Raw genomic sequence first — 24,929 nt, forward strand, 5'->3', positions numbered from 1 at the left:
TCCAGGCCCAGAAAATGGTCTCTGAGATTGAATTGCACATTTAGTCATTCTGTACAGTACTGAACAGGAGGCTCTGATTAAGTCTGAATTTCAAATAATCGTAGCACAAGACATTTTTGTCCTAGTTAATTTCACAGTAAACCCATTGCTCTCAGAGATGTGGTAAAACAAGTGCAGTGAATGGATCCATTCACTGCACTTGTTTTACCACATCTCTGTATCTATTCTATCTATAGCTATTATTAGCTATCTCTCAGTGGAGACTGCAGTTTGATAACATGAGGCTGATAGGAGCAATGTTGTTAATCATTTCAAGTGCTTTCCATATGCATTTACGTTAAAAGAAAATGTAATACTTAAACATTGCATGGTCCAACGTAGCATGGTTTACGGCTGTGCACATTCCTGCACAAAGCTCTTCCACTTAAAAGACAGATACAACGGTCATATTTTCTATTATAAATTTTTCCATTTTAAATTGTCTTTTGCACTGTATTATTATGCACTTAAACACCAAGACAAATTCCTTGTACATGCAAACCTACATGGCAATAAAAGGTTTGTGATTCTGTAAATTATTAGCTAGCTAACAAGAGCTAATTAGCCCAATTCCATAATATAGTGTATTGTTCTTGTTGTTATTAAGTTAACATACATTACCATTTTGTACTAGAAACGTCCTGGGAAATGTATTAAAAGGTCAGCTTGTTGAGTTTAACAGAGGGCTGGTCCTATTTTAGCTTAGAGGTTAAGCTAACAATGAGCTGAGGTAGCTAGCTTGGTGTCTTACCAATAGTTTGCCAGGGGGCCGGTATCGTTCTCTGTGGAGAGACTGTTCCAAGACGCGTTAGCCTAGCCACCGCCAAAAGAGGAAGAATACACGTGTCGAGTAACTGCGACGTTATCTTATTCACATGTTCTGTCTACTTAGCTGCTAGCTAGCCACTGCTGAGTTAATCACCTGTGTTTGTTCAGGTGTGTCAAACTGTCACTTCACTGAGGATAAGTCAGGACTCATGGCTAAACTGAAGTTAGGATAGTGATGTTAACGGTTGGCAGTGTTGCCAGATTGGACTGACAAAAAAGTATATTTAGCCCGGCCCTTTAGAGACTGTTTTATCTTATTGGCTTTTTAATCTATATTTTCATCAGTATAATTAGGCAAACTTATTATACAACGTTTAACATTTAGCCTAATGCAACATTATATAGAACACTTTTATTTTATTTTATGACTTCTTATAAAAATAATTGAAGTCATAAAATAAAATAAAAGTGTTCTAGATAAAATTGCATTAGCCTAGGCTGAATGTTAAAAGTTTTCACTTACATGAACAGAAGTCCCTTATCACAGAGCTATGGCAGAATAGTAATGAGAATAGTTATATTATATAATAGTCAATTTAGTTAGTGAATCAATTATCGTTATCGATTATTGCCAGTGGAAGATTACTGGACTCTGGTGTCTGGTCAATTTGAATCATATTACTCATATGACATTTATTGGAATATAGTATAACTTTTCATTTGTGGAAATTGTCTCAAATGGTACAAAAAGTAGTTAAGTTTAATTACCTAATTAAAAAATTTAATTTTACCCGCCTAGTCACACAACACTGACCGTAAGCTGGTTGATTAATCGTTTTCAATTTCTACACATATTTAATATAGAAGACGTGACTTGTGTGTGTGTGTGTGTATATATATATATATATATATATATATATATATATATATATATCCCATTTCTATTTCCCATATCCCATTTGTAATGTTACATCTTTTAAATGATGATTATTAGTGGAAATTGTAAATGTCTTTATGTGGTGGGTGCCATGTAAATAGCCATAACTGTAACAGAATGTTAATATGATAATTCACGGACATAAATACAATCATCTGCAAAGCTATTTTAAGACTTGAATGTGTACACTGTAGGAGTGTTTTTTTTTTTTATGTTCTATATTTGCACAAGAATGAAGAGCATCTGGATATTTCTTTTGAAGCGAGAGAAATAAGCTCTGACGTCTCCAGTTACAAAGACTGTGTGCAGTTAAACCAAGAATAATAAAAAGGAGAGGTGAACATGGAAGACTGGCACAAGCTTAAACATGATCCTTTAGCTTATCCATGTAGCCAGAAGCCTTGCACGCCCAGATGAGCTTGCATGCACATTTCTCCTGCCCCAGTGTCTTGACAAGAACACATTGCTGTCCTTTTAGAAGGGCACAGTTCGTGCATTATGTCCTGGAACAATCACAATGCAAGAACTGTGCAGCCCTCTCAAGGAAAATGTCTCTTATGTGATGGAAATGCATTAAGCTGACAGGACGAGCAGAAGCTAATGTGAGTGTAGCCGCTGGGCAGGATGCTGCTTGTCTACCAGCGTTTCAGTGCAACCTGGGTCATTTTATTGAGTTCTGTCGCTGGTAATCAAAAAAAGACACAGAGCCTGAGGCGAAGCAGCTGTCACAGAAAGGGAATAAAGACTTCTTTTTTTTTTAGAGAGAGCTGGCACCTCTGGACTCTTGACATTCTTGTCATTAAAAGCAATCCTCTGAAGATCAAACGCCAAGCCGGAAGATCGCTCAATAATTTGAGCTGCTGACAAAGAAATTCTGACAGTTGTGAGGAGAGCGTTAGCTGACTGATAGTCTGACTATAGTTGTTGACAAGCTACATCAGAACAAAACTGTTCTTGTCTAATTCTGAATAAAAATTAATTATTATTAAGCATTATTATTAAACAAAAACGGGACTTTATCCTTCATATTTCCACCCTCATCATCCTGCAATGTCCTTAAAATTGGTAAATTCATTTTACAATTCATGCGACATGCAATATTCAACTAACCAACATTATTCAGAAACAGGAATCGCAGACATATTTCATATTAAAATGAGATTCCCATTTTTTCTCTATTCTATATTGTGTATAAAGAATATATAATATATAAAAAGCTACCGGATGCTATAGGACAAGATGAAACTGTTGCGAGACACACTAAACAATCAAAACGACAAAGACATATCCGCCACATTGCAGCACTTTTTGTATATTCAATATCGTCCTAAAGCTACAAAATGGTGGATATATTTATTATGAGGCATCTACTGTAAAAAGATGAGGTTTAACAGCGCATTTCCTTTATTTTGCAGAAACCTTTTGTCTACTTGAATACTTGAAACTTAAAATGTAAAAGCCTGAAAGTCGCTTAATTCCTTTTCCAAATCTTTTCAAACTTTCCTGACCCAACAAATCAATCTGTTGTCACTTCTGAGGCCTCCTCTATAATCTGTACTCCAGATTAGTAAAGGATAAACCTACAGTAACGATATTACAGATTTATAATACTTTGAGAGGCAAGAGAATTACGTCACCATAATAGTATCAAAATCAATAAGATTATTCCCATAATTAGCAGTATTATTTGGAATACAATATCTTTTCACAGCAAGCCACAAAGGCTGGTAGTTGGATTTTCTGTAACGTTGACATTTACTGGCTGAAGGCATCGTATTGACATCCTGCCTTACTGAGCAGCGGAGTCCCAGTGACGTCAGCAGTGAGAGACGGAGCACTTTAGGGATCTTTAACCCCTGCTTGCTTCAGGTTGCAGTGGAAAGTCTAGCAGGTTAGACTCATTCCAGGTGCACTTATGATTTTCAACATTCTTACATCTTTGTCAAGTAAGAATGTTTCCTGCTTGGAAATAAATAGCTTCACTAATTTTCCTCTTTTTTTCCCCCTTCCTGATCTCTTTCATCATATATTCTTGAAAGTTGATTGATGGACTTTATCATGTTTATCCACGGGAATTGTGGGGTTTCCTTCCTATTTGTTTCTGGATGGTGTCCATCTAAGCAGATGCTGCTGGCTCCTCCTGGAGCTTGAGGCCTCCCACTCTGTCAGACGGCTGGGTGTCCCACAGCACTCAAGCTGTCCACACTTTAGCTGCTTGTACAGAAAAATGGGACACTAAGCCAAGCGTAAATGAAGAAGATCCTGCCATCTAATTAGAACCTATTTGGCTTTTGGAGAAATGTGCTGAAAAAAAATAAATAAATAAATAAATAGTAAATAGTTTCCAACTAGTTTGCCTGCTTATAGGCTGCTACTGTTGCAGCTAATGTTGCTGCTTGAGCTTCAGCCTTTAAGCAATTTAGGTCTGTGTTGTGAACGGTGAGTCTGAAGAACAGCGTGTTCACCTAGCACATACACAACCTCCCTCTCTTCTTCTTCTGTGTATTCCCACTTTGTGTGTTTGTTCAAACTAGTTTTTGCATTTATGCTTCTGTGTAGTTACAAGTTTGTGTCGGAAGTTAGAGTGATCTGCCAATTAGGATGGTTCGTATCGTCCTGAAGAATGTCTCAACCTCTAACAGTGACACACACACACACACACACACACACGCTCACTCACTCACTCACACACACACACACACACACACACACACACACACACACACACACACACACACACACACACACACAGAGTTACACACTGCACGCTTGAAAACAGCCAGTCCTCTCTGTGTGGTCTCAGCTGCCTCCCCTGTGTCTCGAGTGCAGCAGAAGAGACTCATGGAAGAGAAGAGATGAAGTGTGAGAGGTGCGATTTCTTACACCTTCACAGAAACAACAGGTCGTTCTATCACATATGTCCACACACTCCTGCTCTAACAAGTCGAATTAGTTGTTTAGCACCCGCGTGTTCAACAAAGAAACGGGAGAAAAAACAGCCTCAAATCTGTATTTATTACCATATGCCACATGCATTCAAAACAAGTCACCTTGCTTATTGCTACATCATCACACCAAACAGGAAGTGACTGAAGCATTTAAAAGGCCGGAATCAAGATGGCCCATGCCGGGTTGTTGTTCTACATCTTTCATTATTAATTCATTGTTGTATTGATTGTGTATTCATCTGGAGGGGAAGTGGAGGAGAGCTGATGTCTGAGCCAGCTATATTATCCTCTCCTTTCCCGTTTATTATCTGGCAGGGTGCTGAGGCACAGGGAGCATGCAGGTTGAGCCGCCTGCTACTTTGATATGAGGGTCTGAAAGATGGCTGTTGAGAAACAAACTAAAGGAGGGATGAGGTACGGCAAAAACGACATGAGGAGGTGAAACAGATGTTTTGTGTGGCCTGAAATATTCCACTATTAACTCTTAGACAATGTTATGAATTGCCTGACTGACGAAGCATATTTGAGTGAGCATCATTTGAATTGAAAAGCCATACATCAAGCTGTGAGGTTTTCAAGGCATTTTGTGAGGGATAAGGCAACACAACTGCAACAACTCAACTCTACTCTGATGAATGATGCTAAAAAGAACAACATGTCTGTTGTTGAATTTGGTAAAGAATTGACAGAAATAAATGGCGTTGTCAGATATGAATGCGGCATTTTTGCTTATTTGCTGTACTGCAGAGACTTAGCTAAGAAATCAATACCACTCTAATATCTGTAGGCTACAATAAATACAGTCAGCAGACTGGAAACTGTTTTAATTTTTACAAAAAACAAAGTATAATAAAAAAAGACAAGCTGTGGTTGTACGGGAGATTATGTGCCAGATGAATTATATGAGCAGTCACTCCCTAGAGTCCTGAACCAGGCTAGAGCCAAGCTAGCTGTTTCCACCCTGCTCCCAGTCTTTATGCTAAGCTAAGCTAACTGGCTGCCGGTAGTAGCTTCACATTAGAGGGTTAAGAGTAACAGACTTTCCAGATTGTGTGTGCGTGTCTCTCCCTTCCCTTTTATTACGTCTGATATTTATTTCCATTATTTTGTTTTCCAGTTTTTGCGTTGCATCTGTGGAGTTTCCTATGTCCAATTACCCAAGGCTGCTTACCGCGTTATTATGGATCCCACGTGACTGACTTCTAGGCAAGACCCGCCCTACGAAGCAGCTCGATTGGTTGGGGTTAGGCATTGACCTCGAGTGGTTAAGGTTAGGATAGCCGATTGGTCAGGAGATAGGACCTGAACAAATCGGGTCACGTTACTTTGCGTAAGCATGGACGCCTGTCCAATAGTAGTGTGTGAATGCTTTTGAAGGGCGGGTCTTGCCTAGAAGTTGCGTGGGTTCCATAACAACACCGGCTTAACCAATCATGTTCCCATCAAGCATAAACCCAAACTTAAACCAAGCTAATCTTAATGTTGTGAAGTCCTGTTGTGGTGGTGTCTTAATGTTGTGATCATATTGTTGGTACTATTGTTGTGCTGTTTTAATGTTGTGTAATTGTATTGTTGTTGTGGTGTTGTCTTTAATGTTGTGTGGTTCTTGTTGTCGGAGTGGTGTTTTTGTGTTGGGGTTTTTGTTGTTGTCGTTGTGGGTGAGTTTTAATACTGTGACATTTGATTGTTGTCCTTTACTGCCATGTTAGTGTTTTTATACTCCAGTGTTAGGTTTCCCTTTTGACAGAGATGTTATTCTCGGTTTCCTGCCCAGGGACTACAGATGAAAATTGGCTTGTAGCTAACTCTGGTACTGCTAAGGAGCTGTGCATTGTCCCTGTCAAATAAATAAGTAAATACGAATGTATTAATTTTGGACAGCATATCCCATGTGTACTTGTGTGAAAAAGGAGAGGTGTCATTATAAGTCAAACATTTGCCCTGATGAAGGTCTTGTGACTGAAAGTTTGGCTTCATTATTTAACTTGAATAGTTCAACATTTTGGGAAATACACATATTCATTTTGTTGTTGAGAGTTAGAAGAGAAAATTGATTCCACTTTCATTACTGTGCACTAAATATGAAACTACAACTAGCAGCTTGGTGTCAAATGTATTCTGCTAAATACTTTCTTGGTCTTAAGTGTGCCGACTAAAACGTCTACAAACAACCCATAAGATCAATAAGCAGCAACAACCAACTGCATTAGTTACACTAAGGTTACAAGGAGTGATGATAAAGTATGATAATGTGGAAATGTGCTTATTTTGACTGGTGCTGCTCTTAACGTTTCCCCCATGTAAGGAAAAGAAATTCATAAATGGATGGCTGCTCTCCTGCTCCTTGAAGCACAGCGAGATGTTTCTTTTAGTGCCGCTGTACAGACCACTCTCCGGGGACATTAAACAATACCAAACGCCCACTTATGTCACACCTTCAATCTAATGGAGGAGGCCTCGAAAAGGGAAAGAAATGGACAACTAAACGGTTCCTTCGGCCAATGGAAGGAAAGCTTCTGTGACACAAGTATTTGGAGGAAAAAAAACTGCAACTATCCATTCGAATTTGAAAGAATTTGGCTTCACAAATAAACTGCAGTTCTGACTGTTCATCAGTTGAGTGTACAGGCTAATTTCCTATCAGATTACTTCAGTAGGAGACTGAGTGTGTGAAGCGGCTCGGAGAGGCTTTAGTCTGGGATAACACCGGGTAGCTGATAGCCTATTACAGTATAATCACTGCAGGTTTTGACTCATTTGCAATCCGTGCCTGCCTGTGAGCGACTCAAGTGTATCAATTAAAGATTCATCGTAGGCAGTTTACACACAACTAGCGATCTGGATTAAATATTCATTGGGAAGATGTTGGTCAGGATCATATGGAGCCTTAACACTTGACTATTCCAGTGAATATCAGGACTAGTGGCATAAACATGGCACATTACACAAGCATGCTTTATTTTATGTATTTTTTTTTTTTTAAATTGGCTATCTCTCAAATCAGGAAGGTTCTGAGTCACTGCAGATTTAGCAGCCTCCAAAAAATAAAGGGCATGCAACATTTCCTGAGTAGTAAAGCATGCAGCCGAGGGAGTTTTTGAAAAATGAATTAGGGCTTGTAGCCAGAGGTTTCCACCACTGCTACATCTAGGGTTATTTTTAGCATCACGCTGCCTTGTCAGACTATAGGAGAGAAGAAAACCCCCCTTGGTATAACAGTGGGAGGCCAGTGGGAAGCTACGGTGTGTTTGGGGAGGAAAGAGAGGCAGGTATACCCAGGTATTTGTATGGGGCTTGGATACGTAGTGGTGATTTAACCCACCTGAACTCACCTTGAGGTTGATATAAATCTTTCTCACACAAATCTGTAGTTTTATAATGCAAGTAAAACAAGACTGAAAATAAGAACACTTTTAATGACAAGAGAGGCACAAGTGATGTTTTGCTTAAACGTGTTGTTGTATATGTCTACCAACATCTCTGCTCAGTTTTCAACCACCTGTGTGCCTACCTGAATTCAGGAGCCAGGTTGGGCTTCAGGCCATAGAAGGCAGCCGATAAGGTCAAAAGCCAACGGGGAACAAAATTCCCATTCTCACACTCCAGGTAGGGCGCAGACCATTTCACATGCGTCTTGTCCGGAATAAAGCTCTCTCCTCTTTTTAAAGAATTGTCAACTGATCTAAAATCTTGGCTCAGCACCTTCTTATGGAAACTGGGCTTCTTCCTATCTTTGACGTCGTGGTACCACTCTGTGTCTGCTGTGCGGTTGTGCAGATGGTGGTGGGCCACGCTGGAGAGGTCTTGGAGGACTATCTCTCCACCGGCCCTGGTGGCTTGGAGAAGCACCGAGGGCCCCGCCACGGACGAATCCGCGCTAAAAGTGACGACCGCCCGGTGAATCTTGGCGTCTCCCTCCAGTATACTCCTGACTAAGGCATGGTACCACTCAATGTCTCGCCGGAGACTCTGCTCCCTGGACCTGTTGGCTTGCAAGAGCATGCTGAGGAAGTTTGTGGCGTGCAGCACCGTATCCAGCACGCTGCTCATGGAGTAATGCGGGGTGGCTCGTGACCTTCCCCGCCGAGAGGTGAGCTCGTACCTCCGCGAGCAGTTGGCGTGCTTTAAGGTGGTCGAGTCCCCCGTGTGAAGATAAGCCGTGACCACCCTGGGGAGACGCTCCTCTATTTTCTGCGGCAGCTCCACCGTCTCCCCGGGAGGAAGCTGAGGCGCACGGAGATGCGCTAGCAGCCGACGGTGCGCCTGAGCGCCGTAAATCGCCTCCTGTGCTCCGAGATCTTCCGCGTATTCATGTATAGATCCGATCACAAATCCCACTTGCAGCAGCAGCGACAGCGGTAAAACAGCCATCTCCCTCCAGAAAAGCGTCCACAGATGTTTGGGGTGGGGGGTGGGGGTGGGGGGTTGCTGCTGCTCTGAATTACAGTGTCGTTGGGGCGGGCGTGCTGTAAAAAAAAAAAAAGAATGCCAAAATTGCTCCGCTAAACCATCGCTTCACCACTTGTAGGATATTCTTGCAAAGCTCCACGCCTCTGATCTTTAAATCAAAAAGCAACGGAGGGCGAAAACGTAAGGAAGCTCCTCACAGTCCTCGCTAAATCCCCTCTTCTTCTTTACAGATGCCTCATACAGCTTGTTGATGTTGAGTATCTGCTTGCAGCTGTTTCCCCTCTCTCTCTCTCTCTCTCTCTCTCTCTCTCTCTCTCTCTCTCTCTCTCACTGTAGATAAGACGTTCTACCTCTGCGTGCATGCTACATGGACTGACTCAAACGAGGAAGACGGGAGGGGTAAAGGGGGCAGGTTAATATTATATTTATATATTTTTTATGAGGCACCGAGTCAGAGAGCTTTCTCACTTGGATGACAAACGCACTCCGCCCTCTTCCGTCCACAACAAGCATTGATAAGTAGACCTACCAAAGCGACACGAAGAGACACATCAGGAGCCGAGCGCACTTAAAGCCCGTCTTCTTCATCATCTCATAGGGCTCCAGAAGCGCCATTGATCCGCGTATGGCCGCTTCTTCTGTCAGTCACGGCGCAGTGTTTGGTGGAGCGGCGAGGGAGCTGTCCGGTGCTGAAACAGATGAAGTATGATCTCATTACTGTAGGAAGGAAGCTAATTGAGGACATACTACATTCAGGGGCTTTTAGGGAAATTGTGATTCTACCGGATATGGTGATGTGGCAACAGCTTGGGCAACCCTTTCCTGTTCCTATTTTCTCTGTTTGGTTAAACAAACATTGACTGGCCTTCATCTCACCCCCAGTCTAGTATATCACCCAATATCAGAGTTGGACCCCATTAATGCTCATGTGGCTGAATGGAACCAAATTCCTCCAGCCAGGTTCCAAAATCTAGTGAAAAGCCTTCCGGGAAAGAGTGGAAGCTGCTAAAGCAACATAATTATACCCATGGGTTTGAGGTGAGATTTTAAACAATCACATGTGGGTGTAATGTTTGGGTGTCTGTATATACTCTGGGCCATATAGTGTATAGGCAAGATCAAGTTTTAAAGGTAATTTTCTGTTCCGTCAAATACTGTACAACCAAAACAGTTCAGCAGCAAACTTCATATGTCGTCTGGGCTTCTCAGCCTAATACTACACCCAGCAAACTAGAACATACTAATGTACTTCTTTGTAATCCTCAACCATGGTACTGTGTTTTCTTTTTAGTCTTAGATACAACTGGGCAACCATATCTCCAAACCTACAAGGGCCTATTTGTGGGAATTCAGTCAAGCCTTCCCTTCAACCTAGACATGGATTTAATCAATAAACTATTACGCTAATTTATAGTTGAGGCAAGCTGTTGCTCCTTCATGTGTTAGCCAAGCAAACTACACTGATGGATCTGGGTTTTATTAAGCAGCAAAAAGGTCTGATTGATTTCTTTACTTCATAACCAATCAATCAGTCTCTCCCTTTCTTATTAGTTCAAGCTCCAAGGTTTCTCTCTCTCTCTCTCTCTCTCTCTCTCTCTCTCTCTCTCTTTCTCTGTCCTCTCTGTCCTGGGTGTCATGTAGGGGCATGTCACGTCACGCTGTGTGGGCCAGAGGCATCTCGTCCTGGAAGGAGGGTGAGGAAGACAGGCGTGACGGAGGGTGACAGAGTTGAGAGATGACCTGCGCGATGCAGGGGCCACCAGAGATGCTGGAAGTTGGAACCTTAAGACCTTGTGGATTTCTTGACCAAACTACATACAGCTGCACGCAAGAGGCTGCTCTATTGTCCTATTTCGAAATATTGATATCCGCAAGCAAACGACCTGAGATGGTTAATCCTGCAGCTGCCATTGATGCACCGCTGTATAGAAAATAATTGGGAAAACTTGATCCTGTACAGCTGTATGACCATTATGTCAAAACGGCTGTATGTTCTCACTGTGGATGAAAAAAAATATATTATTTTATGAATCTGCTTTTCTTTCTCTTTCCATTTTGATGTTGGTGCTACCAAAATGCTGCAGAGAAGGAAATGAAAGCAATGCAAAAAAAATCAAAAAGCATTAGTCATGGTGATGATGACAGTTACAAAGGTGGACATAGCACCTTTTCTTGAAAGTGTGAACCATCTGCATGGGCAGTGGGTTCTTAATGTTGATGTGCTGCCAGTTGAAAGCTTGATTGAGATGGATTGCAGTGCAGCTTAATTACATGCAGTTTTGAATAATGTGACATTTGAAAAGTATGCCAACCTAAAGAGAATATGAGATTTTTTTTTCTGCCCTTATGTGCCAGATCTGAGCTGTAAGGTTTTCAAAAGTCCTGTTGCTTCTAAACCCGGATTACAGGAATTTCAGGGCAACAATTGCAGCAACACAGTATTGAGTTACATCATTGTGATATGTGGACATTTAGATTTGTGTATGGTATAAGTTTAAATGACTTGTGTTTAAGTAGCCTTAGAGGCAACCCAAAGCCATCACATAGCTTAGAGATTTAACCAGTAATTCACAACGGCATAAAAATTATCGGTAGGACATCTTAATTGTAAACCAACTGTAATCCTTTACCAATTTTATTTATAATACCCAAGTCAGTCATCTACACTACGGAAGATGAACAAATGTCTTCATTTTCAAAGACTTATCTAAATTGTTTTCTTTCCTGGGTTTCAAGAACAGGTGGAAAAAAAGGTGAATTTTTGGCCACAAGAGGCTGAAGGGCTCCAGCGCTGATTAAAATACATTTCTAGCCAAAAGAAAGACATGCCAGTAATGTTACATAACTTGCTAACACACAATAGTATTTATGTTGTGTTTAGAGTGCATGGAGTAGTGTGCACTTCAGCCTCTTGTGGTCGAAGTGAATATTACAACAACAAACACTTTCAAAATTATTCTGAACCAAAAAAAATCACCTTCCAAATTTTTTTTCTTAATTCATACAGTAAACACCTGAGAGAAAACACTTTAAATCAGACTCAGAAAATAGATCAGCAGAATTGGTTTTCTCACTTGCCTCTCAGGGCTTCCGTAGTCATTATTGTGACATTATTTCATTCCACCACCATGTGAAGAGAGCAAAAACAGAAATTACTGGGCAATATATATGTTAGGAAATACCAAGTCATCTACAATTTGATCAATTACACAATTGCTCTGCTGCCATGTAAGAAATGCCACTGTACAATTGTCAGAAATTAAATTTACTTTCATTAGCCCGTTAGAGAGTAGTTCAGAGTTTAGAAGCACATAAATGTGCTCCACTAATTATGCAAGGTGCCCATTAAGAGAATTGTACTTTATTCAACACAGTAATGATAAGAAGAAGTTACTGGCCTTGCAGCATGGCATATAAACGCCCCATGTATTCATTCATTTCGTTATTGGAACAGCTGGTTTGGATTGTCAGCTTTATTGTCATGTATACAATGGCAAAATAGTGAACATCTCCAGTGAAATTTCTGTTTATTGAAACCTGAAGTTTAATTAACTGTGATTAACATTATAAAGCACTGAATACAAAAACAGCAAAACATTTACAAAATCACTGATAGTCATCTTAATTCATCAATCTGTCATCAAGAAAAAGAAAACAGAATGACTGTAAACACATGGGTGCCTGGATAGCTCAGTTGGTAGAGCGGTGGTCCATATATAGAGGGTTACTCCTCAATGCAGTGGGCCTGGGTTCGACTCCGACCTGCGGCCCTTTGCTGCATGTTGTCCCCCCCTTTCATTTCTTCAGCTGTCCTGTCAAATAAAGGCCTAAAAATGGCCCAAAAAATGAACATAAAAATAAATAACTTTCAAAATACAGTACACCTTATGTTATTCATGTTCTGAGATAACTATTTGGCAAAAGGCTTCACTGAATTAGAAAGGTTCTTTGTCATTCAATGGAAAAGTTTTAAAGATAACGTTTAAAGCAAATGTTTTTACTATGGAATCTGAAGTAAATGTACACATTTATGCCTGCCATCAGCACTGTAACTGTGTTCAGAGTTTGCTGATTTTCACACTCTTGTCTTCACTTTCGTCTTCATCTGATCTGCACGTACACAGTGTCAGAATTACTGGAATGAAAATGAGGCCGTGAAGCACGCCAATAAACATGACAAGAAAGAAGATCTGAAAAAATGTTCTGAATGTGTGAAATTCAGACCTAGCCAACACAGACACCCCTAAAATGGTGGACAGGGCTCCTTGAAGGATGGGGTAGCCCAAACTGGAGAGAGCATCCACAACCTTGTCGTCACGACTCCTTCTCTTGCTTGAGACGAAGGCGTAAGCCACGTGAGCTGAGCAGTCCACTGTGAAGCCGATGCAGATGGTAAAAATGATCATGGATATTGAATCGAGACTGATGTCCCATAGCGCCATGAAACCAGTCACCCCCGCAGTCACTGAACCAATCGAACAAGTCACCCATAATGAGCAGAGGGGGTTTGGAATCAGCAGGAGAGAGACAACTAACATCACTGCTGTGATCACGCCAACGTTTTTAATCATGCTTTTAACTACTACGGCGTGCTGGTCATAGAAGATGAATATCGGGTTATAAACTAATAAAGATGCTGCACGGCATCTGCCAGCAGTGGTTTTAAGACCTGTAAACATGTAAATTTCCATGCTGGCATTGGCAATATCAACAGTCTGCACGAAGAACCTGGATGCATAGATGGCATCCCTAGTTAGGTTCAGATCTTGCTTGAAAAGAGGAAATAAATCAAAAAATGTTGTTAGATTTGCGAGAAAAACATCTTCATCATCAAGGTTTAAATGTGTTTCCTGTCCATATGACAAATAAGCGTCAAGCCAGGATGTATAGACATGCTCATCTACAAAGTGGAGCTTTTTAAAGTCCTCTATGCATCCCTGAAGTTGGTGTCTCTTGGTTTTATTCCAGTATTGGAATTCCTCACCTACCATAACCATCACAGATGGACCATAATCCGAAAAATACCGACTATCCTTCAAATTGAATCTCGTAACGGGGGAGTTATCAGCGGCCAGATCGTAGAGCTCAATCCCCTGTTGTAGGCCTACCTGGAAACATCCATAAACACTCGTAGCTAAATATACCACATAAAGGAAGATTACAACACCCTTGACACAGGGTTTGATCAAAAACGGGCCATAGTAATCCTTAAAAAAAATAATAGTTTTTTTTTTCTCTGCTCCAGTGTTCTTATCATAGTCGCCTCCCACACAGCAGATGTTATATATCTGAGAATGATGACCAGCATTGTCTGATGGTATTTTCATGCAGGTCAGCCAGTGCCTGTTGCTGGCTTCTCGCCTCCCATTTAGAGCCAAGAAGGCTCCAAAGAAGGTGATTGTGTACACGTAACAAAATATGATGGAGACGCTGGTGTACAGGCAGAACGACTGCACTGATGGGAAGTCGGACGTGACGCCTATGGAGAACTTGAAGACGTCGGTCAGGGTGGTGATGGTGATGGACATGATTGCTTCTTTGTAAGAGTGAGCCATTCGCTTCGGCACTGGGTCTTTTACGTTGGTGTGCTGCCAGTCAGACACCATTATGAACATGTTGTTGAGACCTATTCCTGGAAAAATGATTTCAGTCATGTAAAATGAATGACAGTTTAGAGGCAATGGCACTTTGTTTGAGCATTTTCATTTGTGAGACTCTAAATGTTTTACAATATATTTAATGTCAAACATAAAATACTTATATGACATGATGAACTGCAGTTTAATCTACCTTGAAATATATGTACATTAAAGAGGTTCAAATCCTGGTCACTTTAATGCTCTGCAAAACATTGTCAAGTTTTTTTTTTTTTTTTTTTTTTTGCATTGTCACTTACCATGTAAATGCAGTATTTTACTATTGAGGACAAAGGTGCTTTTTTTTCTTACCAAGTATCAGGAAAGGAGAGTTTGCGACTGTTATAACGAATGGCACTCCGATGTAAAGCAGCAAGCCAAAAGACGAGACAATAGCCAGACCCGTGGATAAGACGCCGAAAACGGCCACCCACACCTTGTTCCTCACATTGTCCAATCTGTGAAGGAGGAAGGCATAGATCAGATATTAGCTGCATGATGAAGGTAACAATATACTGTATTATCTTGATAACTTCAACCCGAGCAGCCTCAGAATAATCCTGCATATTGTTAGATATTTGTAGCAAGAAGTTACAAGCAGTTTTTTGGTGTACAGTAAAAATAAAAACAACCTCTGACAAATAACTACTTGCAGGTGGAGTATGCTACACTCAACAGTGATGCCACTATGTACTGCCACGCTCTGACATAAACTTGTATCGCACTGCAGCAAGGTGAGCAGGAATTTTTAAAAGCTATAGTGCATAGTTTCTGTCTCCCCCATGAGGAATTCCAAGAAATGACAACAAAACTGTCGGCGCATCCACATGATACAAGCCTTGCGTGATCGCGCACCACCCCCACCCCTTCCCAACGCAGTTGCTTGTAGCCAAGGAGGACACGGAGGATTAAAAAAACATGATGGACTCTTCAGTAGAGGTAATTATCCTCACTCGATTTTCTGAGAGTGGAAGTCGCCAGACGACACCAATCTTCTGAACATAGCCATACTGAGAAATACAGAGAGAGAGTTTTGATACGATACACAGTCAAGCCACTGTATCACTATTACACTGATCTATGGGTATGGAGTTAATATCTTTCTAGAGTTTGCTAACGTTAGCTATAGCCACCATAAGCTACTGGTCATACCAGACCAAGTAACAGCTCCTGAGTGTGTTGAACTGAGAGAGGGTGCAGTTGTTTGCTTGTGAATTCAACCTTTCATTTGTAAGAGAATGAATGTGCTATTTCTTCTTTCTAAAGTCACAGTCTCACTTTAAAACCCACCATCACATTTTTATAATAGCAATAATGAAGTTTAGTGTAATAAAAACAGTCATTTTTTTTGTGTCTGTGGTTTATGATGTGTTTTTTTTATGGATTGTACGAAATGATCAGGTGTTTCTATTATTTTGTCCACTCCGTGTGCGAAACTACACCTTACAGAATCTAAAATATGAACTAAAACCTTTAACTCTAGACTCAAAATAACTAAAAACTCATATGTAAACTAAATTTGAAGTCAAATAAAACATTTCAACTACATGTAAGCTACATGTGGCTGTGCTGTATCAGTCCATTTGATAAACAACAGCGACGTCAGGAAATCGCTCACTGTGTGACAGTGACCAATCACTTCTTACCTCAGGCAGGATATCACAGAGAGAGTGATAGCACAGGCATAAGTGATGAGGAATAAAGGGATGCCATCTGTGGTGTGACTGTCAATCTCATCCTGCCTGGATTTGGAGGTGTAGTACGATACCTACAATAGAGAGACGCCAACATGAAGTCAGAAAACAGTGTTTACACATGGACGTCTCAGCAGAAATACATTTGAAGCAGACAGGCTGTAACTAAAATGCATATATGTGCTTATTTTACATTAACAGTACTCATTTTAGATTAACATCTAGAGCTATGAGATCAAATCTGCTTTTACTTTGTCCATTTTGTGGTGCTAAATGTATTCAAGGGGTTGTTTTTTAACAATGTGTTGCCTCAAAATGTTTCATCTGCTTCTGTTAGTGCCATGCTACAATTACCAGAGTGGCTTCCAAACCCCTTAACGTATTTTAATTTGCTGTAAAGACATCTTGACCTCTTCACTTAAGCATTCTACAAATAAACACAAATTGCCCTAATATCTTCAAATCTACCTGAAATAAAATGTAAATGAGTATTTCTCCACCAGAAATATATTTATGGTGGTCAGTGTTGGGAAGGATACTTTCAAAACGTATTTCGTTACAGAATACAGAATACATGACCACAAATGTAATTTGTAACGTATTTGTTACGTTACTCAATCTGAGTAACGTATTCTGAATACTTGGATTACTTCAAGATTACTTCCACATTGAATTTCGTTTTGTAAGTGTAGGAATGCGGCTATCACATCCAGCTTACTAAACAGGCCTATAATGGTGTGCAGAAGTGTCAAAAGTATTCACATTCATTTCTCAAGTAGAAGTATAGATACTAGGGTTTGAAAAGAATTTTGTAGAAGTGGAAGTATCAACTCAAGCTTTTTACTTAAGTAAAAGTGTAAAAGTACTGGTTTCAAAACTACTTAAAGTATAAAAGTAAAAGTGATGTAAGGCAGAGATCTTCAACCAGGGGTCCTCAAAGTCATTGCAGGGGGGCCTCCAAATTATTTTAAATTTTTGAGTCTTTTTATTATCTTAGAGTCTTTTAAAATTAAAATGCCTTAACATAATTCCAACATATTATTAGCAAATATAAATTCCCACTGATGATAGGCTTACTGGCCTATAGGTAAGGGAGTCCCTAAGATATCAGCCCACAGATACAGTTAATCCTAGATTTACTGTGCCACATACAGTATGTAACATTTAAATATTATAAAATCATGCCAACAATTAATATTTTAATAGCTTATGAAAAAAGGCTATGTAAGAACGCTTTAGGTTGCCCTAACTGTTATTGTAGGCCCAGTTTAATAGGCAACTTAATTTCATACAATATGTAGTAGGGGGTCCCTGCTACATCTCACTTTAAGTTAAGGGGTCCTTGGTTTAAAAAATGTTGAAGACCCCTGATGTAAGGGGTCAGTTAGCACGGCACAGTTAGCTGTATTTCATTCTCCCTGTTCGTTCTTTAATGTGAAATGCTGTTTGAATTTCCAAGATAGAAACTTATTGCTGCCCTGTCTCTGTCGTGCCGGTTCCGACTCCATTGTGACTGATCACGCAAATAGCTATTTTTTTCTATTTCATATCGGGGCTTCTGGAAAATGCATTAAGTTGCCTTAATTTATTCAGAGTGAATAAACTCGTGAAACAGAGAAGTATTGTCATGTAATCCATTGATTTTAACAATGTAACTGTATTCTAAATACCAACTATTTAAATTGTAACTGTAACGGAATACAGTTACTCATAATTTGTATTCTGAATACGTAACGCCGTTACATGTATTCCGTTACTCCCCAACACTGATGGTGGTGCAAGAGGGCTTTAAAACAGCCTTTAACGAGAGAATTTCCCCAGTGTGGGATCTATAAAGTCTATCTTATCTCGTCTTATCTTTAGACAATCAGTTAGGAAGATACAATTTGCAGAATATAAGTGGGACAGTTAGATGGATAAAGAATGTGAAAAAAAGGAATAATCAGAAAAGTTTTACACAAACTGTCGGGGGAATTTGGACTTGTGAGTCAGTCCTGGTTGTAGGTTTTACATTGGGGTGCAGCGAGCAGAAGCCATAAAACAGAGCTGTCAGTCATAAACGGCTATTCAACAATACAACAATGTTTCTGCATTGTATTGCGGTCTGGTGAGGCTAAAAGCTGGTATTCTTCCACTATGGTACCTCCCTGTGTAGAGAGAAACGTTTGATGGAAAAACTAAAATCTTCACATAATGATAGTCAGATATGTAAAAAGAAAGAATAATATACCACTTCACCACAAAATTGTTCCAAAAAATGCAATGTGCCTCTCATGTGTGGTATTTGTCTCACTGAAAAGTATGTGAAAGAAATGTCAGTAGCAAATGATACGTACGTCAATGTGTTTGCAGTCCGTCTCATCTGATAAGAGTTTTTGAAATCCTCTCAGCCATAATTTTGAGGCGTCAGCTGAGCTTTCCTTGTTATCTAAGTAGTAGATGAGTTTTACAGCCTGAGCACTCCTGACTGAGCTGTTGACATCTGTGATAACCCCGCCGAGCACAGAGCCAAGAAACACTGAGCTGGACCTGTGCCTGTGTACGGGGAAGGTGATGCTGGCTGCATTAGCGCTAATAATTTCCAGGAGGATGTTTGAGACACATTCTCCGTTGGCTTTTGCACACAACTCACTGAATCCCAGGCTCCCATTGCGCACAGTGATATTAAGGATCTTATTGTTGAGCCTGAGGATTTCCGCAAAAGCAGGATTTGTAAGGATATTTGAGCTGTTAGTCGATACAGCAATGACGGATGCAAAGTTGCTCTTGTTGTACAGCCTGTCCTCTGAAAACATGGAGTCATTGTAGGGGAAGTTTTCCCTGACAAAAGCTCTCGTTGCCTTCGAGGGTCCTTTCCTGGGTGTGAACTGCCGTTCAAAGTCATTGTCCTCCCTGTCTTTGAGAAAAGTGAAGCTTCCGCCAAGCGCCGCTGAGAGTATGAGAGGAATCACAAAAAAATAAAATGGACAGGAGCCTACAAGTGATCCAAGTTTTTCAAAAAGGCCTGACAGGGGCTTTGCCAGGCAGTCTGTGCGTCTGCAGCCCATCTTCAGATTTGAAGGAGAATTGGCACATGTGAGGGATTTGCATCCTTTTAAAGGCCGTGCAGATCACAACACTCCTTACACACCTGTTTCTGGAAAGTCGGAGGAGGTCTCTTTTGGTCAATAAAATCACTGACAAAGACGTCACATTTTATTACTTTAGGACACAAGTACTCAAAGGTAAGTAACTATATAACTAAATCAGAGTTGTATGTGATGGGTGTCGCTCATGACAACACACAACTATGTGTGAATACTGACAAACTGATCAAAACAAGGTGATAAAAATACATAGAATCTTATTGCACTGGTTTGTTTCCTATATTGGGGATTAAAGTTCAACTACTGTGAATTGTAAATGGCATTAACTGTGCAGCCAGACAGTCAATTTAATTATTATTTTTTTTAATCAAGCCCTTCACAATAAACTGATTCCTAATTCTTTCTGGAATTAGGAATTATAGGAATACTACACAGACTCGATTGCTAGATCCAGACACGCTGCTTTTGTAAGGAATTTGTTCATTCAAATAGGCCTACGTGGTTGATACTATAGAATCAAGATCACTGTAATCATTTTAACTCTGCTCACCATAGTTGCATCTACCTGAAATGTACATTAAACTGAATGCAGCATAGCAAATATATTATTATATATTATTATATTTTGTGTCTGTAATCCCTGTTTCCATTGCATATGGATATTGTTGGATATTGTTGTAAATTAATCAGAATTTTCCCCTAAATAAATAATAATCATAATAATCGTCATGATAACAATGCATTGAATTTATATAGTCTGCCAAGATATGTAACCCCCTCCATAACCAATTTTATTTTGTATATACTGTACTTTTATTATAACTTATAACCTTGGTAAAGATGGAAAAGGTTACTACTTTTCTAGCAAATGTTTAAGGGGGGGATATATCAATTCTCTCAAACTGCATTATCAACCTGTCTCAGAAGTAGAATACAGTTACTCATAATTTGTATTCTGAATACGTAACGCCGTTACATGTATTCCATTACTCCCCAACACTGGTGGTGGTGCAAGAGGGCTTTAAAACAGCCTTTAACGAGAGAATTTCCCCAGTGTGGGATCTATAAAGTCTATCTTATCTCGTCTTATCTTTAGACAATCAGTTAGGAAGATACAATTTGCAGAATATAAGTGGGACAGTTAGATGGATAAAGAATGTGAAAAAAAGGAATAATCAGAAAAGTTTTACACAAACTGTCGGGGGAATTTGGACTTGTGAGTCAGTCCTGGTTGTAGGTTTTACATTGGGGTGCAGCGAGCAGAAGCCATAAAACAGAGCTGTCAGTCATAAACGGCTATTCAACAATACAACAATGTTTCTGCATTGTATTGCGGTCTGGTGAGGCTAAAAGCTGGTATTCTTCCACTATGGTACCTCCCTGTGTAGAGAGAAACGTTTGATGGAAAAACTAAAATCTTCACATAATGATAGTCAGATATGTAAAAAGAAAGAATAATATACCACTTCACCACAAAATTGTTCCAAAAAATGCAATGTGCCTCTCATGTGTGGTATTTGTCTCACTGAAAAGTATGTGAAAGAAATGTCAGTAGCAAATGATACGTACGTCAATGTGTTTGCAGTCCGTCTCATCTGATAAGAGTTTTTGAAATCCTCTCAGCCATAATTTTGAGGCGTCAGCTGAGCTTTCCTTGTTATCTAAGTAGTAGATGAGTTTTACAGCCTGAGCACTCCTGACTGAGCTGTTGACATCTGTGATAACCCGCCGAGCACAGAGCCAAGAAACACTGAGCTGGACCTGTGCCTGTGTACGGGGAAGGTGATGCTGGCTGCATTAGCGCTAATAATTTCCAGGAGGATGTTTGAGACACATTCTCCGTTGGCTTTTGCACACAACTCACTGAATCCCAGGCTCCCATTGCGCACAGTGATATTAAGGATCTTATTGTTGAGCCTGAGGATTTCCGCTAAAAGCAGGATTTGTAAGGATATTTGAGCTGTTAGTCGATACAGCAATGACGGATGCAAAGTTGCTCTTGTCGTACAACCTGTCCTCTGAAAACATGGAGTCATTGTAGGGGAAGTTTTCCCTGACAAAAGCTCTCGTTGCCTTCGAGGGTCCTTTCCTGGGTGTGAACTGCCGTTCAAAGTCATTGTCCTCCCTGTCTTTGAGAAAAGTGAAGCCTCCGCCAAGCGCCGCTGAGAGTATGAGAGGAATCACAAAAAAATAAAATGGACAGGAGCCTACAAGTGATCCAAGTTTTTCAAAAAGGCCTGACAGGGGCTTTGCCAGGCAGTCTGTGCGTCTGCAGCCCATCTTCAGATTTGAAGGAGAATTGGCACATGTGAGGGATTTGCATCCTTTTAAAGGCCGTGCAGATCAGATCACAACACTCCTTTTGGTCACACCTGTTTCTGGAAAGTCGGAGGAGGTCTCTTTTGGTCAATAAAATCACTGACAAAGACGTCACATTTTATTACTTTAGGACACAAGTACTCAAAGGTAAGTAACTATATAACTAAATCAGAGTTGTATGTGATGGGTGTCGCTCATGACAACACACAACTATGTGTGAATACTGACAAACTGATCAAAACAAGGTGATAAAAATACATAGAATCTTATTGCACTGGTTTGTTTCCTATATTGGGGATTAAAGTTCAACTACTGTGAATTGTAAATGGCATTAACTGTGCAGCCAGACAGTCAATTTAATTATTATTTTTTTTAATCAAGCCCTTCACAATAAACTGATTCCTAATTCTTTCTGGAATTAGGAATTATAGGAATACTACACAGACTCGATTGCTAGATCCAGACACGCTGCTTTTGTAAGGAATTTGTTCATTCAAATAGGCCTACGTGGTTGATACTATAGAATCAAGATCACTGTAATCATTTTAACTCTGCTCACCATAGTTGCATCTACCTGAAATGTACATTAAACTGAATGCAGCATAGCAAATATATTATTATATATTATTATATTTTGTGTCTGTAATCCCTGTTTCCATTGCATATGGATATTGTTGGATATTGTTGTAAATTAATCAGAATTTTCCCTAAATAAATAATAATCATAATAATCGTCATGATAACAATGCATTGAATTTATATAGTCTGCCAAGATATGTAACCCCCTCCATAACCAATTTTATTTTGTATATACTGTACTTTTATTATAACTTATAACCTTGGTAAAGATGGAAAAGGTTACTACTTTTCTAGCAAATGTTTAAGGGGGGGATATATCAATTCTCTCAAACTGCATTATCAACCTGTCTCAGAAGTAGAATACAGTTACTCATAATTTGTATTCTGAATAAATAACGCCGTTACATGTATTCCATTACTCCCCAACACTGGTGGTGGTGCAAGAGGGCTTTAAAACAGCCTTTAACGAGAGAATTTCCCCAGTGTGGGATCTATAAAGTCTATCTTATCTCGTCTTATCTTTAGACAATCAGTTAGGAAGATACAATTTGCAGAATATAAGTGGGACAGTTAGATGGATAAAGAATGTGAAAAAAAGGAATAATCAGAAAAGTTTTACACAAACTGTCGGGGGAATTTGGACTTGTGAGTCAGTCCTGGTTGTAGGTTTTACATTGGGGTGCAGCGAGCAGAAGCCATAAAACAGAGCTGTCAGTCATAAACGGCTATTCAACAATACAACAATGTTTCTGCATTGTATTGCGGTCTGGTGAGGCTAAAAGCTGGTATTCTTCCACTATGGTACCTCCCTGTGTAGAGAGAAACGTTTGATGGAAAAACTAAAATCTTCACATAATGATAGTCAGATATGTAAAAAGAAAGAATAATATACCACTTCACCACAAAATTGTTCCAAAAAATGCAATGTGCCTCTCATGTGTGGTATTTGTCTCACTGAAAAGTATGTGAAAGAAATGTCAGTAGCAAATGATACGTACGTCAATGTGTTTGCAGTCCGTCTCATCTGATAAGAGTTTTTGAAATCCTCTCAGCCATAATTTTGAGGCGTCAGCTGAGCTTTCCTTGTTATCTAAGTAGTAGATGAGTTTTACAGCCTGAGCACTCCTGACTGAGCTGTTGACATCTGTGATAACCCCGCCGAGCACAGAGCCAAGAAACACTGAGCTGGACCTGTGCCTGTGTACGGGGAAGGTGATGCTGGCTGCATTAGCGCTAATAATTTCCAGGAGGATGTTTGAGACACATTCTCCGTTGGCTTTTGCACACAACTCACTGAATCCCAGGCTCCCATTGCGCACAGTGATATTAAGGATCTTATTGTTGAGCCTGAGGATTTCCGCTAAAGCAGGATTTGTAAGGATATTTGAGCTGTTAGTCGATACAGCAATGACGGATGCAAAGTTGCTCTTGTCGTACAACCTGTCCTCTGAAAACATGGAGTCATTGTAGGGGAAGTTTTCCCTGACAAAAGCTCTCGTTGCCTTCGAGGGTCCTTTCCTGGGTGTGAACTGCCGTTCAAAGTCATTGTCCTCCCTGTCTTTGAGAAAAGTGAAGCCTCCGCCAAGCGCCGCTGAGAGTATGAGAGGAATCACAAAAAAATAAAATGGACAGGAGCCTACAAGTGATCCAAGTTTTTCAAAAAGGCCTGACAGGGGCTTTGCCAGGCAGTCTGTGCGTCTGCAGCCCATCTTCAGATTTGAAGGAGAATTGGCACATGTGAGGGATTTGCATCCTTTTAAAGGCCGTGCAGATCACAACACTCCTTACACACCTGTTTCTGGAAAGTCGGAGGAGGTCTCTTTGGTCAATAAAGGCTTGATCGTTACTCTTTTACCAGGAAAGAAGAAAAACAGGGAAAAGTATTTGGTGTTGCTTATGATCTCATGCTTCTTCGTGGCCATAAAATGATACGAGAGCCCTTCAAAGACAATTCAACTGTTCTTCAAACAGCTAAATGATACGAGTTCTCAGAAGAAAATGTAACTTCTTTAGAAAATCACTGACAAAGACGTCACATTTTATTACTTTAGGACACAAGTACTCAAAGGTAAGTAACTATATAACTAAATCAGAGTTGTATGTGATGGGTGTCGCTCACAAAACACACAACTATGTGTGAATACTGACAAACTGATCAAAACAAGGTGATAAAAATACATAGAATCTTATTGCACTGGTTTGTTTCCTATATTGGGGATTAAAGTTCAACTACTGTGAATTGTAAATGGCATTAACTGTGCAGCCAGACAGTCAATTTAATTATTATTTTTTTTAATCAAGCCCTTCACAATAAACTGATTCCTAATTCTTTCTGGAATTAGGAATTATAGGAATACTACACAGACTCGATTGCTAGATCCAGACACGCTGCTTTTGTAAGGAATTTGTTCATTCAAATAGGCCTACGTGGTTGATACTATAGAATCAAGATCACTGTAATCATTTTAACTCTGCTCACCATAGTTGCATCTACCTGAAATGTACATTAAACT

The 24,929-nt window shown here is 40.0% G+C and overlaps 2 protein-coding genes across 2 annotated transcripts in view; both read right to left on the reverse strand.

The window, feature by feature from the left end:
• Positions 1-9,717, reverse strand: part of gpr158a (G protein-coupled receptor 158a) — an 84,964-nt gene extending 75,247 nt beyond the window's left edge. The window contains exons 1-2 of the mRNA XM_028569997.1: positions 9,632-9,717; positions 8,204-9,067 (exon numbers count right to left, since the gene is read on the reverse strand). Of these exons, the coding sequence (XP_028425798.1) occupies positions 8,204-9,067; positions 9,632-9,717 (950 nt within the window). The remainder of the gene's footprint in view (positions 1-8,203; positions 9,068-9,631) is intronic.
• Positions 9,718-13,160: 3,443 nt separating this feature from the next.
• On the reverse strand, positions 13,161-24,125 carry ptchd3a (patched domain containing 3a). Its single transcript, XM_028568981.1, has 4 exons — positions 23,415-24,125; positions 16,385-16,506; positions 15,051-15,196; positions 13,161-14,734 (listed from the first exon to the last, which is right to left on the reverse strand). Exons 1-4 carry the CDS (start codon positions 24,123-24,125, stop codon positions 13,161-13,163), a joined length of 2,553 nt encoding a protein of 850 aa, XP_028424782.1.
• Positions 24,126-24,929: the final 804 nt, after the last annotated feature.

This window comes from Perca flavescens, chromosome 22 (genome assembly GCF_004354835.1).
Source record: "Perca flavescens isolate YP-PL-M2 chromosome 22, PFLA_1.0, whole genome shotgun sequence".
Lineage (NCBI taxonomy): Eukaryota > Metazoa > Chordata > Actinopteri > Perciformes > Percidae > Perca > Perca flavescens.